Source organism: Myzus persicae, unplaced genomic scaffold, assembly GCF_001856785.1.
Source record: "Myzus persicae strain clone G006 unplaced genomic scaffold, MPER_G0061.0, whole genome shotgun sequence".
Lineage (NCBI taxonomy): Eukaryota > Metazoa > Arthropoda > Insecta > Hemiptera > Aphididae > Myzus > Myzus persicae.
In genome coordinates this window covers 407480-434440 of record NW_019101091.1, presented here as the reverse complement: position 1 = coordinate 434440, position 26961 = coordinate 407480, and the positions used below count along the sequence as shown (strand labels likewise).

Genomic DNA, 26961 nt, shown 5'->3' with positions numbered 1-26961 from the left:
CCGGCCGTGACGAGCGCTCGACACGCGGCGGCCACGGCCCGCGGCCCCGCAGTACACGCTATCCCGTCGGCCGGCCAACAGATCGGCTGCTGTACGGATGCTGCTCGGGAGCTGCCGCCGCTGCTGGTGCTACTGGGCCGCCGCTACTGCCGCTGGTGCTCCGTCGTACACATGTCGCCGCCGTGACTGACTCGCAAAACACACACGTAAGCCCGTCATGGGGTTTTCACGATATTTTATTATTATTGTTATTATTATTATTATTATTATTATTATTATTATTACCGTTTCGATAATATTTTTTTATATTTTATCGTCATCATATCTCATGACAATCTATTACGTACCTATTGTACTTACATTACCAGCTATACCTACGTATACCACTGCACTTCGTATATTATTATATCGTACCGTGTACCGGCCTCGTGACCTTCACGGCTGGAGCTTGACCATCCGCAATGCACTCGCTCGCTAACTATGCGAACGCTTCTCGTGAATTCGGTGCCGCCGGATTTCGGGAGGAGGGTTGTTGGCGGGTGCATATGGAGGTTAGGCTCCGTGGCCGAGTCGGTGTTAGCAGCTTCCGCGGTTAGATGTCCTAGATTTTTTGACTTTGTTGAATTATAATGGTAAATTTACTATTTAATATTGGGAACATCGAATGATAGTTGGGAAATAAAATGTTTTTGAGTAATCATCCGCACTCGTTTATATTACTTTTATAAATTTTTATGAACTCAGTTTCGCGTGACTCGATTTCAATGAACACGGAATGAGCCACGAGGGCACCTACCTAATTTAAATTTATTTTCTTTTTTAAATCCGTCTCGACTTTGACCAACTTAAAAAAATGATTTAATCAAATGACTTATAAATAGACAGTAATTTTTTAAAAGTGTTCGTTGTATACGTTTTCGTACTCCAACCTTCCGTAATTTTAGATTCAGCACTAACTGTCATATATTTTTTTTTCGAAAATACTGGTTTCAGGCTCGATAGTAAGTAGTATTCATTCTATAATTTATTAATAACATACGATATACGATAACATATTATATTATCTCTTTCGAATGTAGTACAATATATAAACCCCAATGTGCTGCTATATTGTTCAGTTTTGTAATGATCATAGTTCTGTTGTAGATTTATATATATATCAAAAGTAGATATGGAAGTGTGATAAATATTATTAAATTAACATAATATTATTTAGAATTAAGTTTATTATTATAAGTACGGCCAAGAGGGCTTCGTCGGCCTCGTCGGGCGTCGGCAATCCGCATCATCCTATAACAAGAAATTAACATAGATAATATGTATAATATGTACCTACCTACTCAGGATGGTTACATCGGTACTTCGGGTGGGTAATAATGATGCGATAGAATATATGATTTGAAACAAAAAAAAAACATATTATTATAATATATTACATGGTACTTACGATTATTATTTGCAGACAAGTGTATAATATTACTGTACAGGAAGTCAGGCGGTGAATTTTTACGAAATTAGGTTGGACATTCTTTAGCAGGAGAAGAGTGTTTAGGCTAAAATCGAACAAAAAAATATATGTTAAACACCTGCAGTAATAGCAATGTAATGTTTGTCTGTATATTTGACGTACATATTTTACTAGCAAACATTAAAACTGTAAAAAAATTAATTGGTAGAAACGGCTAAATCTGAGTTTGGTGAGATCTAGGTAAAGTTTTAATGACGCCAATATTATCCCCCTTAAAAAAACTGTGTCACTGGCAACTATTTCGATACAAAAAGTTTCCAAGAACTTACAAATACTCAAAGTTGATACTGCAGGCATGTCAAATCTTCATATTTATTCGTCATAAAATAATTATCTGCTTTAGGTAGGTACTGGTACCTGGTACTTTGGAAATAACATGTGCATTTTTAATGTTTTTTCCACGGTAGAAAGTGCTATCACTTAGTTCTATTCTTTTTTTAATTTAATAATAATATTTAATATGCAATATCGATTTAAAACAAATCCTATTGTGTAGGTATTTAACCAAAGTCTAAAACAATTAGTATAACCAGTGAGGTACATATTTTATTCTATTCAATTAAATAACAAAAAAAAAAATTTTAAATTATTAAATTGTAAAATATAACTAAATAATTTTTAATGATAATATATTATAATTGGGGTAATGTATACGACGTATCACGTATCAACGTCGACATGAATGAAAACGTCCGATGTGCCAAATTAAGATTATGAAGTTTTTGTGTAACTTTCAGAAAAAAAAGCTAAAATGTGATGTCCTATTGAGCCTAAATCTTCATCACTGTATTAATGAAAAATAATAAACAAAACCTTCCGCATTGTGTTACCTATTTTAAATCGTGTATGAGTTACCAGCTTCTACGTGATTAAAAATATGTAAAATAATATGGCGACACCAACTATATTAAGAGAAAAAACCTATGTAAGTTAAGTAACAAACCGTATTAAAACCTACAACGTGTCATGACACTTATAGTTTAATAACATTTGATATTTCAGCATTAATTGAATTTTTTTATTCTAATCAAGATTTCACACAGGTAGTTTTAAAGTTTTCTAATTTGTTTCTGTATGGATCATTGGCAATCTGTTTTTCCCCTCTCGAAAATCGGAATTTAGAATATTTTTTTTCGTGTCAACAACGACGGCATATGCCGTTCAAACAGCAATCGTACGAGCCCGCAAGCAATCACTGACGGCGATAGATAGGTAGTTAGGTAGGTAGGTAGGTAAGTAGGAAGGCATGTAGGTGGTATTCCGGTACCAAACTGAAATGTACCAAATATAAACCGTCAGCGGTTTGATTTTTTCGTAACATAATATTATTTCCAATGTCTATGATATTGTTAAATTCCGTAACGTTTCTGTCTTATCGTCGTTTCACGGCTGTCAGTGGACGCCGCGAACTTCATTAAATTATGAGGCACATCAATAATTATTTAAATTAGTAGTTATAAATGCTTACAGTGATTATATCATTATTATAGTGATAACTCATTTACGTATGGTAAGTGAGAAAGAATCGCTTAGCGTTAACGCAAGCCTCAAGTCTCATATTATGTGCCCACGGTCTCCGGGATACCCAAACCCTTTTAAACCGAGGCACATGCCTCAAATAATAATGTCCTTCGTGTCGCTCCTTGGAGACCGAAACAAAGAATATTATATTATTACGATAATATTAATTTGGGACGCTCCTCGTTTGCAGGTGGTGCACTCGTGACGCCCTATACACGCTCGCATAAGCGGCGGTGGTGCCGCGGAGAGACGGCGACGGCGGTGAAAACAACACCACCATCGTGACGACGACGACCGCCACCACCATCACCACCACCGCCACCTGCACCACTGCGACCGCCACCGTGACCACCGTCAACACGGCGACGACCGGCGCGGCCATCGGTGTGATGCGTACCGCCGTTGACCGCGACCTCGGACAAACGTCGTCAAGCAGCGGAGTGGCCGGGGCCTGATCTAACCGCGTGGCCCGAGATACTATGGAGTGATGGCGAGGGAAGTGAGTACAATGTTACACTTACTCGTCGTACAAAATTATTATATCGCGGTTATCGCCTTATGCGCGGTATAGGTATATCGCGCTCATGATCGCCGATATATATTGTTATCGTCGTTCTTCCGACGGGAGATGCGACGAGTCTCATCGCTACAATATATTATGTACCCACAATATTTCCGTTACCGTTATCGTTACGGCCATCGCCGTGGTCGGGCCCCGACATGTCGTACGCAATTATTGTGACCATAACTGTATACTAGATAGCCGTATACTCCGTATTATATAGGTACGTATAATAATATAATGTCATGACTTGGGCAATGTTTACAAATTCTCATAATTTTCACGCTGTCCTAATCGTGGAGAATGTACTATAACGTTATTATTTTTAATACAAGCGCACAAACTATTGTACAGATCCAGAGGGACTAAGGGGCTTTAGCCCAATTTGGAAATGTTAAATACCTATTATCGAGTATTTATCTATATATAATAATTAGGTATACTTCACCGGTACATACGTATTACATTTCCTAAATTCGAAACATAAATAAAATATTATCTGTAATATTATTACTTATGTTACTTGTCGATAATCACCTATTATTTTGTACTAAAATTACGATTATATTTATTCTGAAAAAAATGTAGACTCTCTCCCCCCCCCCCCCATTTCAGATGTCTAGAGTCTATAGTCGTGCTAAGATATAATTTAGACTGGCAACGAATGTGCCCGTAACGAGAATGGCGAATGCCAGCAGTATTGTGGACATTTAAAGAAAACAAATTTGGTAATTTAACTAATTTAAGCATTAAAATACTTGTTACGATTCTATGATATTATAGTAAGTGCAGCCATCAACCCTTTTATTTACTCGGTTTTTTTCGTATGTTATGAATATAATTCTGTAATTAAAGTCCTATGAGCTTAATAAACGACGTACTCGAGTAGTGGCACATCCTGAACGAATTATAGTCAATGGAGTGAATTCAAACAAATAATATGATAATAATATGACGAGCGGTTGGCTATTGGGCTTTTTTATTTGCCTGCTTCGTAAACAAAATGTTTATAGATATACATATTCATATTACCCGGGTATTACCGGTCCAGAACAAAAATATGAAACTTTTAAAGGGTACCAGAAATTAAACCAGAAAATTTTGTAATTTGATTAAAATTCAATTTAATTTAAGTAAGTCACATGTTTCATATTATTCATTCGACAAGCTCACTTAATAATTAAGTAAAATAAAAATACCTATACCAATGGATAGACCTATCTTGCCTATACAACTGTACCCAGTAAACTAAAAATAATAGTAGTAATAACTAATATACTAATGATAAGCCAAAAACAAATATTGTTAAATTCATATTTTACAACTCCACTGCGTCTATTGATTATTGCATATACTTGACACATTTGGTTAGCCTTATATTTATATATATATATTTACAGTTTCTTATCATTCGAACGATTAACGAGTAATCATTTCCCAAGTATAAGGACTAAGGAGTATATGGCTACGGATCAAAAGAACCTCAGTTATGACCACGGTATTGTATACAAATATGGCGCATGTTATAACGTCATATTGTAGTTATAAATTGTTATAACTATATTGTTATTATATCATATTTATATGCTACAATATTGTGTGTGTTCCAGAGAAATAATTTCCCGTCTCGCGTTCCCACGATGCAATTATTATTATAATATTATTATTACACTAGCATACCAATAGAGGTAGATACATTACCGGCTTTTATAATAATATTATACCGCGGTAACCGCATTCGAGCGGTTAAGACCGTCGTCGTCGAGGCGTTCCCTGCAAGGGAGGTTCACAATAACCGTGTCCGTGTTGTGTCGTGTATTCCGAAATTGTAATTCGATCCACTAAATAAAAATAATTAACGTGAGTTCTATTATAATATAGTATTAGAATATTATCACTATAGTCTATAACTGTGTCTAATCCAGTATTATTCAACCTTGTTTACCGCCGAGGGCTGCTCAGGAAACTCATGAAATCGTGGATCATCTCGATTTTAGAAAATATAGAAAGACCGCATATTTTAGATCCTGAACTGAGTGATAAATGTATTGATTTCACAATAATGTGTGTGTGTGTGTGTGTTTTTTTTGTGGAAAAAATACTTAGATTTTCAACCTTGGTACATCTTTTACAGTAGGAAAATTAATCTAGTTAATGTCCTTTGGGGGTGAGGTCACTGGTGAAATGTACAGATTTCACACTAGTTTTCTTTATACTTGTATTTCCATCAAATGTGTATACTGGGATTTTCTGCACACGGTATAATTTCAAAAATATTTTGACACTTCTTTTTGAACTGTTTATAGACATTTTAAATTTTCGATTTTTATTGAAAAAAGTTTTCAATCAGTCGAAAAACTTGAAATAAATTTTAAATATTATACTTTTATAATACTTAAATACCTATTAAAAATGTATTAAATGCATCCAAAAATGAATTCAATCTACCGTATTACTGCTACCAAAAAAATAAATTTGTATACCATATCGTAGTGAATATTATTAGTAATATTATATACTGACAGAGTCTTAACTTGAGATCGTTTTTTCTACGCATATTCATTCATCATTGAATTCAAGTTTATTTTAATGAGTTACACTACTGCGGTGACTCACTAAACGACACCCAAAGCTGTTGTGCAGCATAGTGGTTGCCCACTTTCCTCCTCTTTTCAGTTCATTTTTTGAGTAAAAAAAGTTTAACCCAGAAAATCAACTTTTGCTCCGCGTGCACCACGCTCATGAGTCATGACAGCCCCCCTGGGGCTCAGACCACCGGTTGCGAAACACCGAATTCTAATCAATCTAACCAGAATGTAACCACATAATCAAAAGTTGAATATCATAATCAATTTTCGCGGTAGACTTTATATTGTGTTGGTAGATATATAAGATTTAATTTTTACAAACACGTTTTCATCAGAAAAAAGTATTTTAATCGAGATGACAAGTTGTGAACCTCCCTCAAATCTTTCAGGTTTACCGCGACGACGGTGTGAACTGAGTGCCTAACGGTCCCTATTATTATGCGATGTGACGATTAACGCTTTTTGCCCACCCATAGAATTGACCTAATCTGTACCAGCGTCGCATGGAATTGTCAAATATTTATCCAATAACGATCAAATAAGCATAGGTACCTAATCTCGCGATATTATCACTATTTGTTGCCACTTACAAGTTAGTGGCAAGGTGGGCAAGTTAACGAACATAAATACATAATTAAGTTAAGTCACATTATAAGTGAACGCCAGTTGGTTAAGTTATGAGTTGTAGTAGAGTGTTGACAAATAATCTCGCCAAGTTTGAAGTTAATATGGAAAAAAATTTTAAGTTAAAAATAATTGAATCAACTATAATTAATTAATAATTATCGGCAATAAGCGCGGATCACATAAAGAATGTTATTTGTTTCCATAAAATATTATTTTATCAATTATTTTAACGGACAATTAGTGAAAATTAGATTATTTTTGTTCAGAATCATGTATTGTACTCGGCAATATTATAAAATAATTAAAACCAAACGTTTTTCTAAAACAGTTTTATAATAATTTGACATATTATTTTTGTATTAACCGAAAAAAAATTAACAGTCATCGAAACCAGTCAAGTTCTGAAGTTGATAAGAATCCTAATACAAACTATAGTGCTAGCTAAGTTAAAAATTCAAAAAATAAATAAATACTACTTTAACTTAACTTAAATTTGAAAACCATAGTTAATGGACACCTTTGAGTAATATATAATATCATGACGTACACTTTGAATTACATTTAATACCGATCTTAATTTCTCAAGATTTATTATTACCCATATGTTGACACGTTATTTATTGAAAAAAAATTATATTTTAAAACAGCTGTTCTGCAGCAACGATTAAGTCCGTGAACTACACCACACTGCTGTACCAGAAATATCGTTATTAATTTTCTAATCGTAAGCAGCGACTAATAACTCGACGTAAGATAATATATCGTGATAAGTAAACCAAAAGGGTTTATAAATAATTTTTACAACCAATCATAATATTATTAATATTGGACAAGCGCGATATGAGAAAAATCGAAATAATATTACGCGATTAAATTTTAACTGCCCTTCCCGCGCCTAAAAGCCGTTTTCAAAAATTCTATTAAAAAGCGCCTCGCGCATCAAGATATCTGGTTTTATTCCTCACCGAGATAAATAAAATATGTAATAAAATGTTATAGCATAATACACTTCATTGCGCCCTCTATAATAATATTATTATATACATCGTTCGCGTGTAGTGTGTACATTGTGCGTCCTTCAGTATATATATACATATAATATACATAGGTATATTTAACTGCCCAGACGATAAAAGAAAGGAAAAAAAATCATAATTTTGGTATGATACAATATTTTATCTCTCCGTGAAGTTATATGGGTGCCTATATATTTTTAAAATCTAATCAGAAATAGAAGCGAGGACGTTGCGATCGCTGACCCTGCAAACTATGAGCGCCGTATGATTGCCCCCGAATGGGGGCGCAGATGATGAAATTCGAGATATATTTCTCTTTCCATTTTTGACGGTTAGATCGGTGAGAATAATAATAATAATAATCGTAAACGAAGGATCTTGTCAAAAAATACTCGCCTATTTCATTATTCATTTGCCTAGGAATAAAAATTAATTGATACGGCCATATTATACTATTAATATTACTATAATATTTAGGAGCGACGAGTACTTGTGAAGTAAGCCGTGCACGCACATTACCCACCCCAGCTGCCGTGTCTAATGCCCGCTTATGATACGTATATACCCATGTATGTAGTTTATAAGTATGTAAATATAATATAGATTCAATAAATAACTGATGACTGGCGTGATTAAAGGGTGTGTGCGGTAAATTGATTCCAAAGGTTGATGTTTGCATTTTAATTAACGGCGCGCACTCTGCAAACCTCATAATAATTATGTTTCATAAACGTAGGGTCGGTATATAATTAATAATTACGGTTATCTTATATTTATTAGTTTTGTATATTATAATGATAATGATTATCCGCTCAAAATACAGTATTGTGCATAGTTATACGCCTAACGAATATAAATAATACAGGTAAGTATCTTAAAATAAAGCGCAATTACAATGACGTTGTGCGTATCGCATAATATAATAATTATTATTTGAAATCACTGTGCAGCTGCGAAACGTTAAATACCTACTTAATATTATTACTATCATCTCTCCTCGCGATCCTACACCGATTATTACTGCAACACCGATGATTATATTATTATTATTATTGAAATAATTTGCAGCTACTGAACGCGTAATGGTTCGCGACATTGTTGTTCGAAATAATAAAAAATGTACCATGTACAGACAGTAAGTTTTTAATCGTAATAATAATTGCAAGTACCTATTGTAACGATTTTCACATAATATTATTACAATATTGATAACGTACTATTGTCTAGTCGACTATTGATTGGTCGTAGAATTGACACTCGTTTGGCTTAAAAATAAAATACCGTGACACGATACATTTTATTCGTTTTCGACAATATCTACACAGAGTTATTGAGTGAATATGATGTATAATATGAACTTATCTGAGTAAATAAATGCCTTAATAGTTTTTAGTAAATTACTTAAATATTTCAACAAACTTTAATTGCTAATTATTGTTAATCTCTTGTATTTAAATCACAATATATTCAAAACTATTGTACAGTTTAATTTACATATAAATATTAATCAGTTCTAAAATGTTACTATTTAATTATTAATGAAATAATTTGAAAATAGCAGAAGGCAGTCTATAGCGTGCCACGGAAATTTTCAATTTATGTAATTTTTTTTTTTTTAATATTTTGTTAAATTTTGTAAATATAATTTAGTTATAATATTAAGTGACGAATTAATTACATAATATTGGTTTCAAATATTTTAAAGTATAGATTAATTTTAATTTTAATTCTATTTTGTCTACAATCAACTGTGAATTATTTCATCGTTTTTCGATCTTGAATATATTTTTATTTGAGAATTACAAAATGTTTTTATAATGCATATACTATCCAAAACATAATTTCAGGTAATATGTACATACCCATACGTACCACATGAGCACATTTTATATATAATAGACACCTAGATAATACTTCAGATTTATGGTATTAATACTTGTTGAGAAGGGGGAGGATCTTAAGGATTATTATTATGTTAAAAGAGAAATGAAATCCAAATGGCGTATTATTTATTGCAAAGACCCTTGTTCAATATTATTTCCAGCTTAATAGTCTTGAGAATCATTTGAATTTGTATGCATGTTGTTTAATTTATTTTTTTTCGAATGACGTAAAACACTCATTTCAAACAATTGTTTCAAAAACTATGGACTAAAACATATATTTTTCATTTCACGTTCCAAATCACGATATTTTAATATATTTCGGAGTATTGAGATGGATACAAAATCGAAGGTAGTTGCTATAGTTAATTTGTGTTTTAAGATTTTGATAAGCGGTAAAGTGGACCCATATTTTTAAAAGTATCCGTAGTGCCACTCCATGGTGCTCATATACTTGCAATACTTACTTATAACTCATAAGTCATGAACCCTCGTCCGAAATTCGATTTTTATAAAAATAGCAACTACGGAGATATTATTCTGCTAGGGAATAAGGAATTAAACATGTACATATGCTCAGCTCTTTCATTAAAAAAATGAAAACTTAAACAATTTTAGCTTCTGAGAGTATCGATGAAGATCAGTGTATTTTTTTTTTGTGTCTGCAGACGCTTTTTGTAGTTGAAACGATGTTCTGAGATCATCAGCTTTGATGGAGATTTCTTGTAGAAATGTTATCTAGTTGGTACTTTTTGGATATCAAAATTGAAAATTCCCAGTACTTAAAGCATACGAACATCCGATAACATTTTAATAATATTTTTAAAACAATTATCAGGTAACATCGGTTACTCAAAAGGTTATGTATTATCATACGTTCAGTTTATCATTAAATTAAAATTTAACACTCTGTTGCTATTCGGCGTTTATGTACGCCACACAGCACACGTAATAATATATAAGTATCATACTGCGACCGGTGGGGACTGTTCATCGGTCATTAGTCTGTAGACAATTTTTTAGTTTATTATTACGGTTCACATATTTAATAACAAAGAAATATGAACTACGTTTGTGTTAGTGTTCATACTAATAATTCACAACAAAATTGGCAACAAAGAAAACAGTGATTGGGAAATTTAACAATTTTTCATTCTTAAATCGTGATCAATATTGCGAGTGTTGTATTCATACTAATACAAAATGACAACTCACAATACAAACTTCAATCAAATTATAGGTTCACTTTTAATTTTCGAAACTGATATTGATATTACCAAAATTATGTATAATATAAATAATTATAAATTATAATTATTGGTATCAAAATTAGCAATTTTTGTTTGCCAGCTTCATTCGTAAATAAAATTCAGAGCCATATTTTTACCATCGGTCATCGAAAAAATTCATCAAGTACTATTTCGTTTTCGTATTCCTAGCACATCGGATGACAAGAGTATGATACACTAATGAAAATGTTGAACAAATATTTTAAGCCTGTTAAGTCGTAATATGCTGCTGGACATACATTTTATCAAGCAAAAAAAAAAAATACAAGATGCAAAATGGGGTGCACATGTCAAAAATATTCATTAAAATGTGGATTTTTGTCAGAACTAACAACGGAAATTCGAGACATGTTTGTTTTTGGTATGGGTTAAGATCAAATCCAAGATCGTCTTTTAGAAGAAGATGCATCAAAAGTTGGATTTACTTGTTCACGTCTGATGGAAATTGCAACAACCAAAGAGGCGAGGCAGCGGTAAGTTACAGAGATGGTTGGAAAAAAAGAATAATACAAAGATCTGAAGTACCAAAACAAAAAAAACAAGTGGACCGGGTTAAGCCAATCCTAATTCAAATTCGCACAAGAAATTAAAGGTGAAATGCGAGGTTTGTGGTCGTTAGAATCATGTCAAAAAGACTGCAAGTACCCAGGTTATGAATGCAACAGTTGTGGTGAAAAAGGTCATTTTATCTACTGCCTACAAAAAGGGTAAGAAAGATAATAATAACACTAAAACACAAACTACATTCTTGCCTAATAACGATAGTGAAGACGAAAATATGATATTTCTAATACTTTTTTTCTATAATTCATCAAAATTCATAAATGGAGCTGTAAAACAGTCAACAGTAGATTTAATTGTGAAAAATGAAAATGCAAATTTCGAAATTGACACTGGTTCACAGCACAGCGAAATTTCAAAAATATTATGCCATCAATTGTTTAGTTATATCAAATAAAAAAAAAAAAAACGATATTTCTCTCTTTGATTAAGTTGGAAATTATATTAAATCGATGGGAAAAATATCTGTCGATTCAAAGTATCAAAACAAAAATTTAAAATGGGTCTTCGTGTAATTGACAATGGGGGTCCTTCACTAATAGGTCGAAATTATATAAGAAATGTAAAATGTTTCACTTTGTTTAATAATTAAAATGGAAAAAGTGTCAATAGTATTGTAAGCAAATATACCAATGTTTTTAAAGATGAATTAGGTACTTTTAATAAATACGAAATTTCATTAAATATCATAGCGGTACCCAAATTCTACAAACCTATTCTTTTAAAACAGAAATAGAACGTTTAGTTCAAATTTCAAAATAACATTTTGGTTCTTGTTGATGGCAGTGAGTGGGCAACGCCAATATTGTACTAATATTAAAACCAGACGGCACTGTTAGAATTGTTGGTGATTATAATAACAATATATCCGGTATTAGAAAGAACTGAATAATCTCTCCTAAAAATAGAACATTTATTTGCAAATGTTAGTGCTTCAACATATTTTTCGAACATTTATTTAAAAGACGCATACCGACAAATAGTCATCAAAGAATCTGATCTTAAATATACCACTTTTAAAGTTATAACCTTTATGGTTTATTTAGCTACACCCGTAACACGTTCAAAATAAAATCTTCGGCAGGGGAGTTCCAAAAGGCCATGGCAATTTCCCCAGCTGGTCTTGAAGGTATAGGTTTATTCTAAGATGATATTATTGTAGTTGGGTCCACTATCATGGGACACATTGATCGATTGAGCTAATTACTAAATGTACCATGTAATGTAAGTTTAAGATTAAAATTTAAAAAGTATACATTTTCACAAAAATCAATTGAATATTTAGGTCGCAGGCTAGATGAAAATGGTTCCCACAAATAAACGAGACACACTGATGCTATGAAAAAGGCAACTGTCCTATAAAATAAAAAGTTGCTAAAATCATTTTTAGGTTTAATTACGTTCTATATAAAATTTATTCCAAACGCCTGCAAATATTTTAAAAACAGTAAAGGTTAGGTTAGGTACCATACTATTCAACTTCCGATGGAACAAGGATGAATATTATGGGTTTACGGAGTTATCATACCAGCTAAATTTCGAAATAGCATATTAAATCAACTTCACTCGTATCATATTATGGGTTGCTCCGATAGAAAAAGTTTGGCTAGATCATATTTTTGGTGGCCAGGAATGGATGAAGAAATTGAAAATATTATACTAAATTGCAAAAATCGTCTTAAAGTAAAGCAAAATCCACCAAAATCGATTATGTCCCCTTGGAAATGGCCCGAAAAACTATGGACCAGATTGAATTGTGATTTTTTTGGACCTTTTCAGAATAAATACTTTTTTATATAAGTTGATGCAACCACAAAATGGATAGAAGTTTTTCCAGTACATAAAATTATAGCAGAAATCACCATAAACAAATTATCGGAAACGATAGCACGATTCGGTATTCCGAAAATAATTACATCATATAGTGTAAAATGTTTTACAGATTTTGAATTTTAATCCCATTCCAAAAAATCTAGATATTAGACATATGACAATAGCACCATTTCACCCACAATCGAAAGGTTGTATTGAATCATGCTTTAAAATAGATAAAAATGTCTTTAAAAAATGTCCAAATGTACAATCCAATCACAATTAAATAAAATGTATTTTGTTTATCATAACACACCTCGTTCTGGAACATGAAAAACACCAGCTCAGTTAATGTTTGTACATTCGACTCGTCTACAATTTGACACATTACTACCAAATACAAGTGAAGTGGTCGTTGAAGGACAAATATCGCAAATGAACAGTGGTGGTAATACGACTGTATCGTTTGATGTTGGTGATGAAGCCTCAGTAATATTCTTCGATTTATTATGACTAATATCATATAGATATGCATATAAGTATTACAAATTTATGATTGAGTGAATGATATTAGTCATAATCAATCGAAAAATATGTGTACATATATATAAAAAAAAAAACTACTAACATAGAAATTTTAAGTACTTACTATACTTAATAATTATATTTTTTTTCTATAAGGAAAGATGTGTAGCACATATTCAGCATTTACTGTAAGCCACACGGCATACACAGTAGGTACCTATATAAATATTATAATACGACCGGTGGGTCCATCGGTCATTATAGTCAGTAGATAATTTGTATGTACATTATTAAGATTCACACAGTTAAAAGACTATAAACAATTGTTTTGATGCTTATTAATAATCCACCACACACTCAATGACCATGTACACTCGAGAGGTGAGTCATCCTGGCACCCCAACTCATCATTACCCCTTATCTAACCGATTACATGTTTGAATACCCGGTCTATATTCATTTTCAACTAAAAAAAAAAAATGTGCACTCTTTCCTTTTGTATGTAAAATCAAATCTCATATCCGGGTGTTGTCGTCCTCTCTCCTGGCACCCGGAACCGCCGAAATTCGACCTATCGATGTCGGACCTATTTCATTTTTTAGTACCCAATTTGTCCTACTGTCCAGCAGACTGGTTACTTCCTTTCCTCCTTGAATCTTTTAATTTGTATTATTTATCTGAAACAAACGTCGGCTACACAGGCCGTAATACACATTTTTGATTAAAATAATAATTTTGAAATTAAATACAATTTTGTTTTTCTTCGGAATAACACAAGTTTTTGGATTGTTTTCAGGCTTTGGTTCTATACCTGCATCCTAGCCGTGTTTTTTATATTTCATTCTTTGTGTATCCCTCTATATACTTGCGGTATTCCATCAGTACCGTGTTTGATCTTTATAGTGTTACTCCAAGGGTTTTTTTGAATATGGCTGAGCTTCCTTTGACAATTATTGTAAAGATAAAAAATAGAAAAAATGTAATATAACTTTAATAATTTTTGCAACAATGAGTGTTCTTTGATAAAAGTACCAATTGATTAAAATCATAACGTCTTTTAGTCGATAAAAATTTAAAAATTTAATTTTTCATGTCAGTCATGTAACATGTACACTCATTAAAATAGATATAGTAAAAACAGTGACCACACACACGCATTGAATGAACCGCGATAAAGACGTACCTATTGTAAACAAATAAAAATATCTTCTGTAGGTAAGTATACTCAAAAACATTGTGACCACGAAACACCATCCCAAAACGTGGACAACAGACGGGATCCTCAGATAGATCAATTATCTCGCAGAGGTGATTATATTACAAATCCACTTAAGAATTCTTATTTTTAGTTAAAAATAAAATTGCAGAGAGGAAGAGTGTTTGGAAAAAACGTGTCAAAAAAGTTCCATGTAGAAAATAACGTTTTAAAATTCAGGTCTAGTAAATTAAGCATAATATATAGCTGTTTTTATGTTGAAATTATTGTCTTCCTGTATAGTATGGACCCAATGGTTATTATGTAAAAAGGCAAAGTCAGGGGTTTAAAAATTAACGTTAAGTTAAAAAGTTGAGAACATTTTAACTGATAGTTACATAATGAGTTACATTTTTACTATAGTTACTCCTTACTCGGAGAGTTAAAATATATTGCAGTTATTATAATTTTTAGTTTATTGTATACGAGTATATCTACGTTCAATTTTTATTTTTATATCTAAATGGTTACTATCGGTTACAGATCATAAAATCACCTATCTAGTAATATAAATTAGTATTTGTTAAATATATGCTTACTCAAATGCTCACCACTGGTCAAATAAAATAAAATTGTTATTATGATTGGATATACTTTTCACATGTTTATTACGTATACTATTCGGTCGCCAAATTTTTTAGCTGTGTAGATTAAAATCATAGCTATATATTTGTGCATACTTGTTGGAAATTATTAGTTACTCATTTAAAGAGTTAAATCTTTTTTATAAATTCTAAAAACCTTCTTTTTTCAAATATTTGAACACCAATATTAGTTCCAAATAAGTTCCAAAATATTGGTGAAGGTTTGAAGTGAAAATAGCAATGTGGGTTAAGGGCAACTTAACTCAACTCATCGTTATATATATATATATAATAACATATTTATTTATTATAATATAATAATGATATATTAAAGAAATTTAAATAACGAATCAAACAAATAGTTTGGATCACCTAAAATGTGTCATTTTTACGGTAAACGAAGTGCCTACCTACTATTTAGTATACACAATATGGTTGGCAACATTTATATCGTAAATTGTTCTATAAGCTTTTTCTGGTGAAAATTTTCACTCGAAATAATATCACAATGACGAGACTTTTTGATGCGGTCTGTTAGTATTTCGATTATATAGAAAGTCTATACTCCATGGGATCATTGTAGGTCAGGTTTGCATTCCAAATATTTCCAGAAGGTATGCGAAGAATTTCCTTGGACTTATACAATATTAATTTCAAACAAAATAAATTACCCTAAACAATGCTCCACCAATGATCAATTTTATTTCGCTGCAGCGTGCTTAACTTTTTTTAATTGTCTCAAAAGTCAAAATATATTATACAAATCACACTAAAAAACAGAAGGTTTATACACTAAGTGTATGGAGAGTAAAGAATTTAATTTGTTTTGTCACCATCTGAAAGCACTATAACGTCTCCTCTCTTGCTAGAGATAATTTATATTGTTTCTTTTAATAATATTCATCGAAACAAAAAAAAAAAAAAAATTGAATAAACATTTTAGGTCGACGAGGACAGGGAAAAAGTATACAGCGTTTTCCAATAACGAAAAAACAGGCATTCTGAAAATATTTAGAAGCTACTTACATTATCAGAAAAAAAATATATATACTGTACCTTTTGCGATCCGGAGGACGCTTGCACGATGTCTTAAAGGGAAAAAAACCCCATTTTTTTCACAGGGAATAAATTATATGGTCTATATATAGTGGCACGTAGAGACTGATTTAATGCTCACAACAAACATAGTCAGAGCGTTTGGAGTAATAACAATAGTAATAATAACAATAATAATACATTTTCGAACTCGCATGACATTTTCTAACATATTATTTTCGAACACGGCTCGCGATTTTCGAACAAAAGATCTTTTGCCACCGTCGAGGGTGTAGCATTTAGAATAAAATATTACGTTTCTGCATACACGCCGTATATTATATGTATATGTATATACGTCTTTCTAGATTAATACTCTAGGTCAGCGGTTCTCAAACTGTGGTACGCGCATACCACTAGTGGTACGCGAAAGACTACACGGTGGTACGCGGAAGGCCGCATGATGGCAGTAGAACGGAAAATTAAAAATAAATATTAGATTGATAATTAGACGTTATTTAATTCATATCTTAATTTTTCTACTCTAATAAATTTGTATTAGCAAATAAATAATAATATATATATTGCAGTATTTTACTGCATTTTTATTTGAAATAAACGTATTTAACTGTGTAAAGTTTGTATCGTTTTATTTTTAATCATCAGTGGTATGCGACCGATTGATAATATAGGTACTTAAGTGGTACGCGAAAAAAAAAGTTTGAGAACCTCTGCTCTAGGTATTGCTTTGATCGTCCAACACTATAAACTCAAGCGTTCCATGCAGCAACGAAATCGGAAATGCATAGAGCATTTTAATGTCATAATTTATGAGCAGTAGATGTCATATACTTGTCCGTCGTGTATAGATATACGACATGTATTACGACGGACGAAATACATGAATATCTTGTGGTAAGCGAAACCTCCGAATAGCGGACGTATTTTCGGTAGCAGGCCACTCGCTTTCCGATCAGGTGGTTGTGCACGTCCGCCAGAGCGTGTAACATATTACGTATATCGGACTTGTAACGGATTGATCATTAAATGAAAAAAAAAAAAATGGAGATGTCAACGCTTGGCGAATCGCCCCCCGTTCGAGCGTATGATTTCGACTTTTCCGAGGCGCAAGCGTCGTTAAAATGTGTGCGCAGAGAGAAAGCTGTGCGGAGAGAAAAAACACGTTCGTGTACTTTGCAGCCAATAGTGGTAGTGCGGCGTATATCGTGCATGGCCGTCTTTACCACGACCGTGGTATGGGTACTCTCGTAGTATACCGACGACGGCGGTGCAGACGACAATATTATCGACCTCGGGGGGTCTTAACGAAAACGGAAATAAAGTGCTGAAAAATATTAGGTACGCGCGAAACAACAATAATAATAATAATAATAATATCGCGTAGCCGGCTTGTGGCGCGCGATCGCGGGTCGTCTCGAAGCCGTGTAGGTACGAGTGGGTATGATTCCGGAAAATCGAACGTGTCAGACCGGCTGCGGATGGCAATCAAAACACACGAGGGGTAATATTAAACAGACAGGATGAGTGACGTACACTAATAACTATTGTGTTGAACGACGCGAATGACACGGATGATGCACGAGAGTCCCTGTGCGAGGGGAGCAGCTCTTGACGTGTACGACGCCACGAGTGCGCACTTTCGTCATGACCATTTGCACTTTTGCGAGTTTCTCTTGCGCGATAATCGAGTGTCGTTCACGCGAATTCAACGCTTTTCGCCCACTCGCCGCAGGTATATGATGGTTACGGGCGGGTGGGTAGTAGTAATCAACCCGGGCGTTTTTGCGAATCCGCGAAAATCGTAATAATAATAATAATAATAATTATTATTATTATATTATTATATTGTTACAACAAACAGGACCCGGAACGGCGGCGGCGGTTCGGTTTCCACGCGAATTCGCATTATTGCCGTTATATTGTTATTATTATACTTCTGATGTTCTGTACTACTGCAGTAATGATTATTATATTACGACTGCATAGAGGCCGGATTCGACTGCGGAATTCGTTGTTTTTCGGCAAGTCCCTGTCAACGGGACTTTCGAGTTCACATTATGCCTACACATCTGCAGAGAACTGAAAACCTCGATTTGTATCGTGCATTTTCCATTTTTGTCGTTTGTTCGGCATTTTTTCATAATTTTGTGGCCTGCATTTTCTTTAATTTTTAGACCACGTTGATACATTATTTACATGTTTGGATTAAACTTAATAATCGACAGTTGAAAATGTTAGACCAAGACATTTCGTGCCTACCACGTCGTAGCACTGTTTATGATTTCGATACAATCTTTCAGTGCAATTGGAGGATGCTATGCATCCGGGACTCGAATCTGTGTTAACTACCAATTGTTCAGTAAAGTTGGCTTATTACATACTATCGTAATCGAGTTTTTTTTTAGTTGAGTTCGTGTTTTTGCTTGCTCGAAAATTGTTAAAACAATTTTTGAGAATATTTTAACGAAAATATTTTATTGGTTTAATGCGTTTTTTTCTTATTCTTGGATCGTTTTTTTAAAGCTCTTGAGGCGCTTAAAACTGGGACTCGATAGCTATATTGCTATAATATGCCTTTGCTCAATATTTAACCGTATGGTACGAAGATGTTTAAATACTGATTAAAATCGTGCACTTAGGCAATCGATTGATATTGTGCGATGCACCATTTTAGATTTCTGAGAGGAGAAAATGAGCAATAAAAGTAATTTTACAACGATTTTGTGTGTTATTTTAATGTTTTTAATTTTTGAGTCTGAATAGATTTTTTATAGCAGTACACACATTTCAATTTAGAATTGCAATATATTTTCTAATACGGAAGTACATTTTTTTTATACACGGGAAGACAAGGATGATGCTTATAGTAGGTACTTTTCTTAAAAACTGGGAAACGCCAAAAAAAAAGTTATGGTAAGACATTTTTAAGTCTAACTGATTTTATTTTGTTGTAGGTAATTCAAAAACAAATAACAATGCATTAAATGTTCAATAAATATTTATATCTTTTGTACATAAAAATATTTTCAAAATTGTCATTGCCAGCTAAATCTATAAAGGACGTATGTATAAGTATAATAACATTATTGAAATTTTCCATTTTTTTCACATTTTCTTCCATAAATGTTGAAAAAAATATTTTCGATAGATAAGCTTTAACATTTAGTACAATGTTTCTCATCGGTTTTGTTACCGAAATTGAAAAAAAAATCAGAGAAAATTCACGGTTAATTTTTATAAGCTGTTGAAGTTAGCATTTTGATCAATTTCGTCAACGTCATGAAAATTTCGATTTATTTTGTAAGTACCTAGCTAGTAATAAAAATTGCATATTTTTATATTCATACCTTAGATTTATGAATTGCACCCAAAGTTCCTCATGAGTTATTATTACTAGAATAAGAAAGGGTAGAGTTTATTTCAACAAATATTTTTTATTGGTGTCTGACGATAACATTTTTAGGGCGAATTGGATATTAAAGCATAAAAAAGATTTTATTATTTCATTGTAATTTAATCGACGGATAGATATTTGAGTATTTCACAATAAATTAACTATTAATCATGGCGTGGTGTACAAATTATTTTGACTTTTTTTGAGCTGTTTATAAATATACTTTTAAGCATTTTTTTTTTCGTTTTAGTTCATTGAAACTACGTTATCGGTCTCTTTTCACTTGGGATGGGTAGACTACAAGTACCCTTACTTTTCGAACAAGTGAAATTAGAAATTTAATGAATTTCGCCCAAAATCTCGAAAAAGTAAACATTATTTTGTAGTTAAAAATGTCGAACATTTTTATATTCATACCTTAAATTTAAAAATTAAACTTCGAGTTGATTAACACGTTCGCTGCGGCTTGATTTTTGTATACCCATTCCCCGGTGCTGGTCAAATTTACGTGTTTTTTTTTTTATGACGCCTATTGGCGTCATCAGCGTCATTGAATAATTTTTTAGCCAGACGCTGTTTGACGCCATCGGGCGTCATCGTATAAATATATAAATAAAAATAATTATCATTCAAATACTTTAATATTTTATTACAATATTGGTTATAAATGGTTTCGTACAAATGCGCTTTGGTCGAGATGGACCAGATTCATTTAATTCATTACTCATATTGTAAAAAAATAAGAATAAAATACGTCAATTAAATTGTCAAATAACGGATAGTAAAAATTACGTATTTTACTGTCGATCACACGCGAACAACTGATAAAATAATGCTAAAATAACATGAAATAATAATATAAAAGTATTCCCCGTTCAAGTCTTATCGTAGTCGTTAAAATAGAAAAATTGAGATACGGATTGCACACACATATACAGTAATATGTACTGAACAACGCTGGCGAAAAAAAAAAGGTTAAACCGCAACGCTGACAAAATTAAAAATAGTTGAAAATAAATGTATAAATGACGCCTTAAGGCGTCATCCGCACTTGGGAAACGATAGAAATGACGCCTCAAGGCGTCATCCCGCAGCGAACGTGTTAAACATTTAATTTCTGGAATTAAAAAAGGGCGTAATTTCACAAGTATCTATTATGAGCGTCTGTACATTTTGATGAAATTTGATATTCACACATTAATATTGATTTATCATCATACGGTTTTTTATTTTATTGTATTTCAAAAACGAAGAACTGTTATTACTTAACATTGTTGCCAAATGTTTATATTATAATATTGTACATACTTTTTATAATTTTTATTTTTTTTTCTATAAAATATGTTGATAAATAGTAAATTCCTTAAATCTGCTTAAAAACATAAAGATTTACATGCATGATTACTTTCTTTAAAAGAATTTGAATTGTTGGGGACATTTTGTCATAACTACGACAATTTGCAATTTATTTTGTACTCAAAAGTGATAGGTATAGTAATTAATGTATAATCTTAAAATACAAGGTTTAAAATATTTATAAATGGTTTGTCATTTAAGTGCCCATTTCAAATTGAAATAAAAAAATGTAATACAATTTATTTTAAATAGTCATTATAAAATAAAATTAGAGGAAACCAAATATTATTGAAGTTTGATTTTGCATTAAATGAAAATTGATTTTTGGATGACTTAACTGAAAATAAATCAAAAATTAATATTGGAATAGTATTTGTTTATTTTACGGAACAAATCGTTATAAATACTGAAATATTCGTAAGGTGATTTTCAAACTCGTTTAAGTTCTATTTAACTTTTTATATTTTATGTAAAACTTTGTAAACTGATAAACCTACAACTGTATTCACACGTACCAGGTACCTATATGTACATCGTTAGACAAATTAATTATTAATGAGAAGCACAATAACATTATGTATGTATAAATCAAAACGAATGTATTATCGAACCTATAATATTGTACGTTTACTCACAAATATCCGGCGATTTGAGTACTTATTTTAATAAAGAGCAGTAGTAGTCGTGTCCAAAAGCTATTAATAATTTATTTTATTTCGTTAAAAATGTATGGAAAATCCTGAATTTGCTGTTATCGGTTTGGGTCGGAATGACGGAAGAAATTAATAAAGAAATCAGTTTGTAATATTTGTGTACATCATTATAATGATATTACAATAACAGTTTATATAAAAGATATCTATTGGGTGATTTACCAAGCATTCCACCCTCATTTTTCACTTTAGGAATACATTTATTAAAATTCTGATCTTACACATTTCCAAGCAATATATGATATAAAAGCCATATTTTAAAATTTTTGGGATTTTCTGTACTACTTGAGGAGGGTCCTAGGCTTGAATTTTCTGAAGGCGCGGGTCGGCGAGTGTTAGAAATTAATTGAATAAATCAATTTGTATATAAAATATTAAAATTATATTATAATATCACTTTATTAAAAATATATCTGCAGGGTGATTCACCAAGTACGTTTCCACCATTTTTCACTTAAATATTGCATTTATTGAAATTCCGATTTTTAAATATGTATACCTACGTAAAGCATATGTTGTATTCAAATTCTTGGGATATTTTGTATTAGTTATAGCATATAGTGTCTTATGGTGACACAAACTCTTATTTTTCAGCCACCTTTTCATCGAAATTAGAATTCAAACTAGTAGTTTTGAGCTTTATTTTATAGGTACTGAGGACGACGGATTCGGAAGTAGTTTTTCCATTTATCAATATTCTTATAGTTTATATAAAAATTATTCAAGTGTAATAAATAATAGATCCGATATTGCGTATGTGTTCTATTTCATACAACTCTACAAGAAAATCTAAACAGTTTGAAAATTATATGGTATAAGTATAATATTGAAAAATTCCAAAAATCCAAATTTGAATAAATTCATTAATAAATATAAAAAATGGATTATGGGTGTGATGAGTAAGCTTGATGAATCATCCTGTATACTATAGAATACTATTATATAGACTCTGCAGCTGCCCTTAAACTCTTAGGTTGTTCAGTCTTGCCGTCATCGCATATTGTAATTGCAGTCGAAACAGTAAATATGATGTTATAGTTATGTGTTGCATTATGCATAATTCGTTTAAAATCGAGTATATATTATTTATTGACTGTGCGAAATGAATGACAATAATATAATTATTTTAATTTAGGTACGATGTTAGAGTACTGCAATATTTCATAGTATTTTTTTTTTATATATATATATTTATCATATTAATTAAAGTGTTGTTAACGCATAGTACAACAGTGTTTTAATTTCTAAGATCATTAATGTCACTTGTACAGGCATTACCCGTAAGCATAAAATACTATATATTATTATTATTGCTTTTTTAATAATACGAGTGTGAACACAGCACATCAATATCGACACGTTTCATGGCGGATTTTTTTTAAAAAAAAAAGTGTTTTGTTTTGGAATATAATAATATAGCATTCTATTGATATGCTATGTATGAGCAACCGGACATGTACCTACGTTGCGAACGTCGCGTGAATGTTGAATAATTAATCACGGTGAATAGTGGTTACGGTTTATTATTGAAATAGAATAATCCTAATAATTTATTGAAATAGTATAGTGTTTGTTTAATAATATCATTATTATTGTTTTGGTATGGGTTATATTTAAGAAAAATGTTAAAAGGGGCTAAGTAGTTGACCGCTCTGGTCTGAATCCGGTTGTGTACCACGGTCGAATATTCCTCGTCACTAAGGAATAGTAACTATATGTACACGGTGTTAATTGTTGTTGATTCGACGATGTATCGGAATTCGTACGAAAAACGATTCTGAGGTCAAGTTGAACTGATTCTGTCCTCAGTCAGTGTATATTATAATATCACTACCTATAAAATATTAAAGTGGTTCTCATTTGTAAGGAAAAAGAAGATTAGTGTAATTTTTACTACTTACCCTCCCCCCTCCCCCTCCACACTTTGTTCGTAGTTTTAAGAAAATAGTCATCTTTAAAATAAATTTGGTCATGATTACTATTCCCCTTCGCAGAGTGGCTCAACTGTCGCAAAGTATGTTTTTTCTTGCGGGTCTTTTCATTTTTAGGTTAGTTAAAATATAATGTACGCATCAAAAAATATAAATTATTGATATTTATAGTATCAATAAAAAGCACTTTTGTTTTTACAAACATAAATTTGTTTTTACGATATTTCAGTTTACATTTTAATTACGATTTTAATCGACGACACGTAACGTGACGAGTAAAGTTGTTCCATACTTTTACCTCATCTGCCCAAGTAATCTTTAAGTCTCCGGATATATATAAAAAAAATACTAACTTCTACTATTACTATCAACATTTATATTCTGTAAACCAATGTCAACCATTTATAAATAAATAAAAAAATAAATGTCAATTTTCATCGTAAATCCGAAAATCCTTGTGCGAGCGCCCCTTTATTATGTGCATTTTGGAAAATTCTCTCTTGGTGTACCCCTACTTTGTAGTACGAAAATACCACGAACATTTCAAGTCTCTATTATAGCTATCACCATAGATTAGGCGCTACTTCGATCAGTCAGGCAGGACACGTTGAATTGTATATATATATATAGATTTATTATCTGTGAACAATGGCAACCAATGGCTTGTTTTTTTTTTTAAATTTTTTTTTTGAAATGTATTTGCCATATGCCCGTGTTTCAACTAATCATAATTGTTATATAATATATGAATTGCCTATAATAGAGACGACCCTACTAATAAATACAACATAATACTTACTGAAAACTAAATTAATATGTGAGCTACATTTCAGCTTCCTACAGGGGGTTGAAAATATATGCAAATAAACACCACCCAAGTCTCGAGACATCTATATTGATACAACTTAAACTGAAAACTGTTAAGTTGTTTATATATCTGTATGGACAAACAAGCATCGATATTTATATATTTTATAGATTTTTGTTATTATTACCTACCTATATAATTAATATTATGCATTTAAAACAGCGTTGAACAAATTGATGTTTAATCATTTCGTGTGTGGGTATAACTCTTCGTTTCAAGTCAATAATAACGTGTTGTATCTAGGGTTCTAAAATGTCATATGAAATTTAGATTTTGAAATATTTCGTTTCCATGAAAAAAAAAAAAATTAGTTTAAAACTAGAAATTAGAAATTTAGAAACTAGAAATACGTAAAGTAAATACCTCCACTTAGTTAAATGTCAAGTGGAAAATGTTATAGAAATATTTCTTGCATGGTACACTATATAAAGTACACAATAATTATCAACCCTATTTATATATATAATATATATATATGTATATGTCTTGTTCATCATGATAGGGGAATTAAATATTTATAATCGCTAACCTAACCTAACCTAGGTATGAGAGTTGTTGGACTCTTTAGTAATGATTTTATGAAATCTACCAAAAAACAAAATTAAAAATATATGTTTCAAGAGGTGCGAAAGTGAAAATTGTACGTAAATATTTCTACACACAACCCCATCAAAGGTTTTTGGTTACAACCGAGGAATAAATTCAAATAATTACAGTATCTAACTATTTTTTAAATAAATCTAATTAAAAAAAAAAAAATTTCAAGTTTTTAAGATGAATAGGAACGTCATATTATATTTTTAATTAAAACAAAACAAATAAAACCGCTATAGAAAACATGATGATTATTTTCGGCTGAAGTATGCGCTTAACCAATTACGTAAACATTTGATCTACAAATGTTTATGTAAATAAACATTGAACATATAAGTATATTATGTATTTTCGGTGTTTTGAACTTTCGTAAGAAACCCTTATGCGGGAACATTTTTACAAATGTAGCAGTAAAAATTTTAAAAAATGAACCTTTTATGTAAAATTTAACCACAAAATTATTTGCAATCTATCGTGTTTGAATGGAGTTAATCAATCATCAATTCAAATTTCAAACATTTCGAGTTTGAAAAAATTGTGACCTTGGATAAAAATAATTTTATTATGCACCTTGTTTAACTAGAACTTTTACCACTTCAATACATATACAATATACCTGAGATTGCTAACATTCTAGCACGAGTATTAGCCTAAAAAAAAAAATGGTTTAAGTATAAATTAAATATTAATACCAATTAAAATAAATTAAATTAATAAAAACAAGTTTTATTGTTAAACTACACATTAAAAATGTTTGTGAAATTAACATCGTCGAGTATAATATTATAATAGGTACCGTGTACCATTTTAATTTTTAATTTTTAAAACTGATATATTATTAAAAAGGTCAAAGCAGTTTAAAGTTGTAACAACCCAAAAAACGAATACAATTTATTTATAATTATTTATTTATTTAGAGTGTTTATAAAAAAAAAAATGCTTCGATGTAAATACCACCTATCTAACTTCCTCGGTTTTCTTTAATTTTTATTACAGTTGTTATGTAAAGTATAAACCTTAATATCTCAATAATTATTTATGACTGATATGCGTGTTTAAACTTGTTTGAGAGAATAAGATAAATAATTGGATATTGTTGACGACTTAATTAAAATATAATATCAACACTCCAGGTTGGTGTGAAAACGACGTAACGATTTAATATGTTATTATTTTTATGAACTATAATCATTACGTTGTTAAATAATAATGACACTGATGTATTTTATTTTATTTTTTTTATCCACCTATATACTTAAGTGAGGAGGGTCAAGTCCATAAAAAAGCAAAATACAAAC

General features: G+C 31.4%; 1 protein-coding gene across 1 annotated transcript in view; it reads left to right on the top strand.

Annotated features, from left to right (window-relative positions):
* The first annotated feature begins 73 nt into the window (after positions 1-73).
* The window catches only part of LOC111027700, a 113761-nt gene continuing 86873 nt past the window's right edge, over positions 74-26961 (top strand). Inside the window, exons 1-2 of the mRNA XM_022306116.1 lie at positions 74-206; positions 3240-3548. Of these exons, the coding sequence (XP_022161808.1) occupies positions 3537-3548 (12 nt within the window). The 5' untranslated portion in view covers positions 74-206; positions 3240-3536. The remainder of the gene's footprint in view (positions 207-3239; positions 3549-26961) is intronic.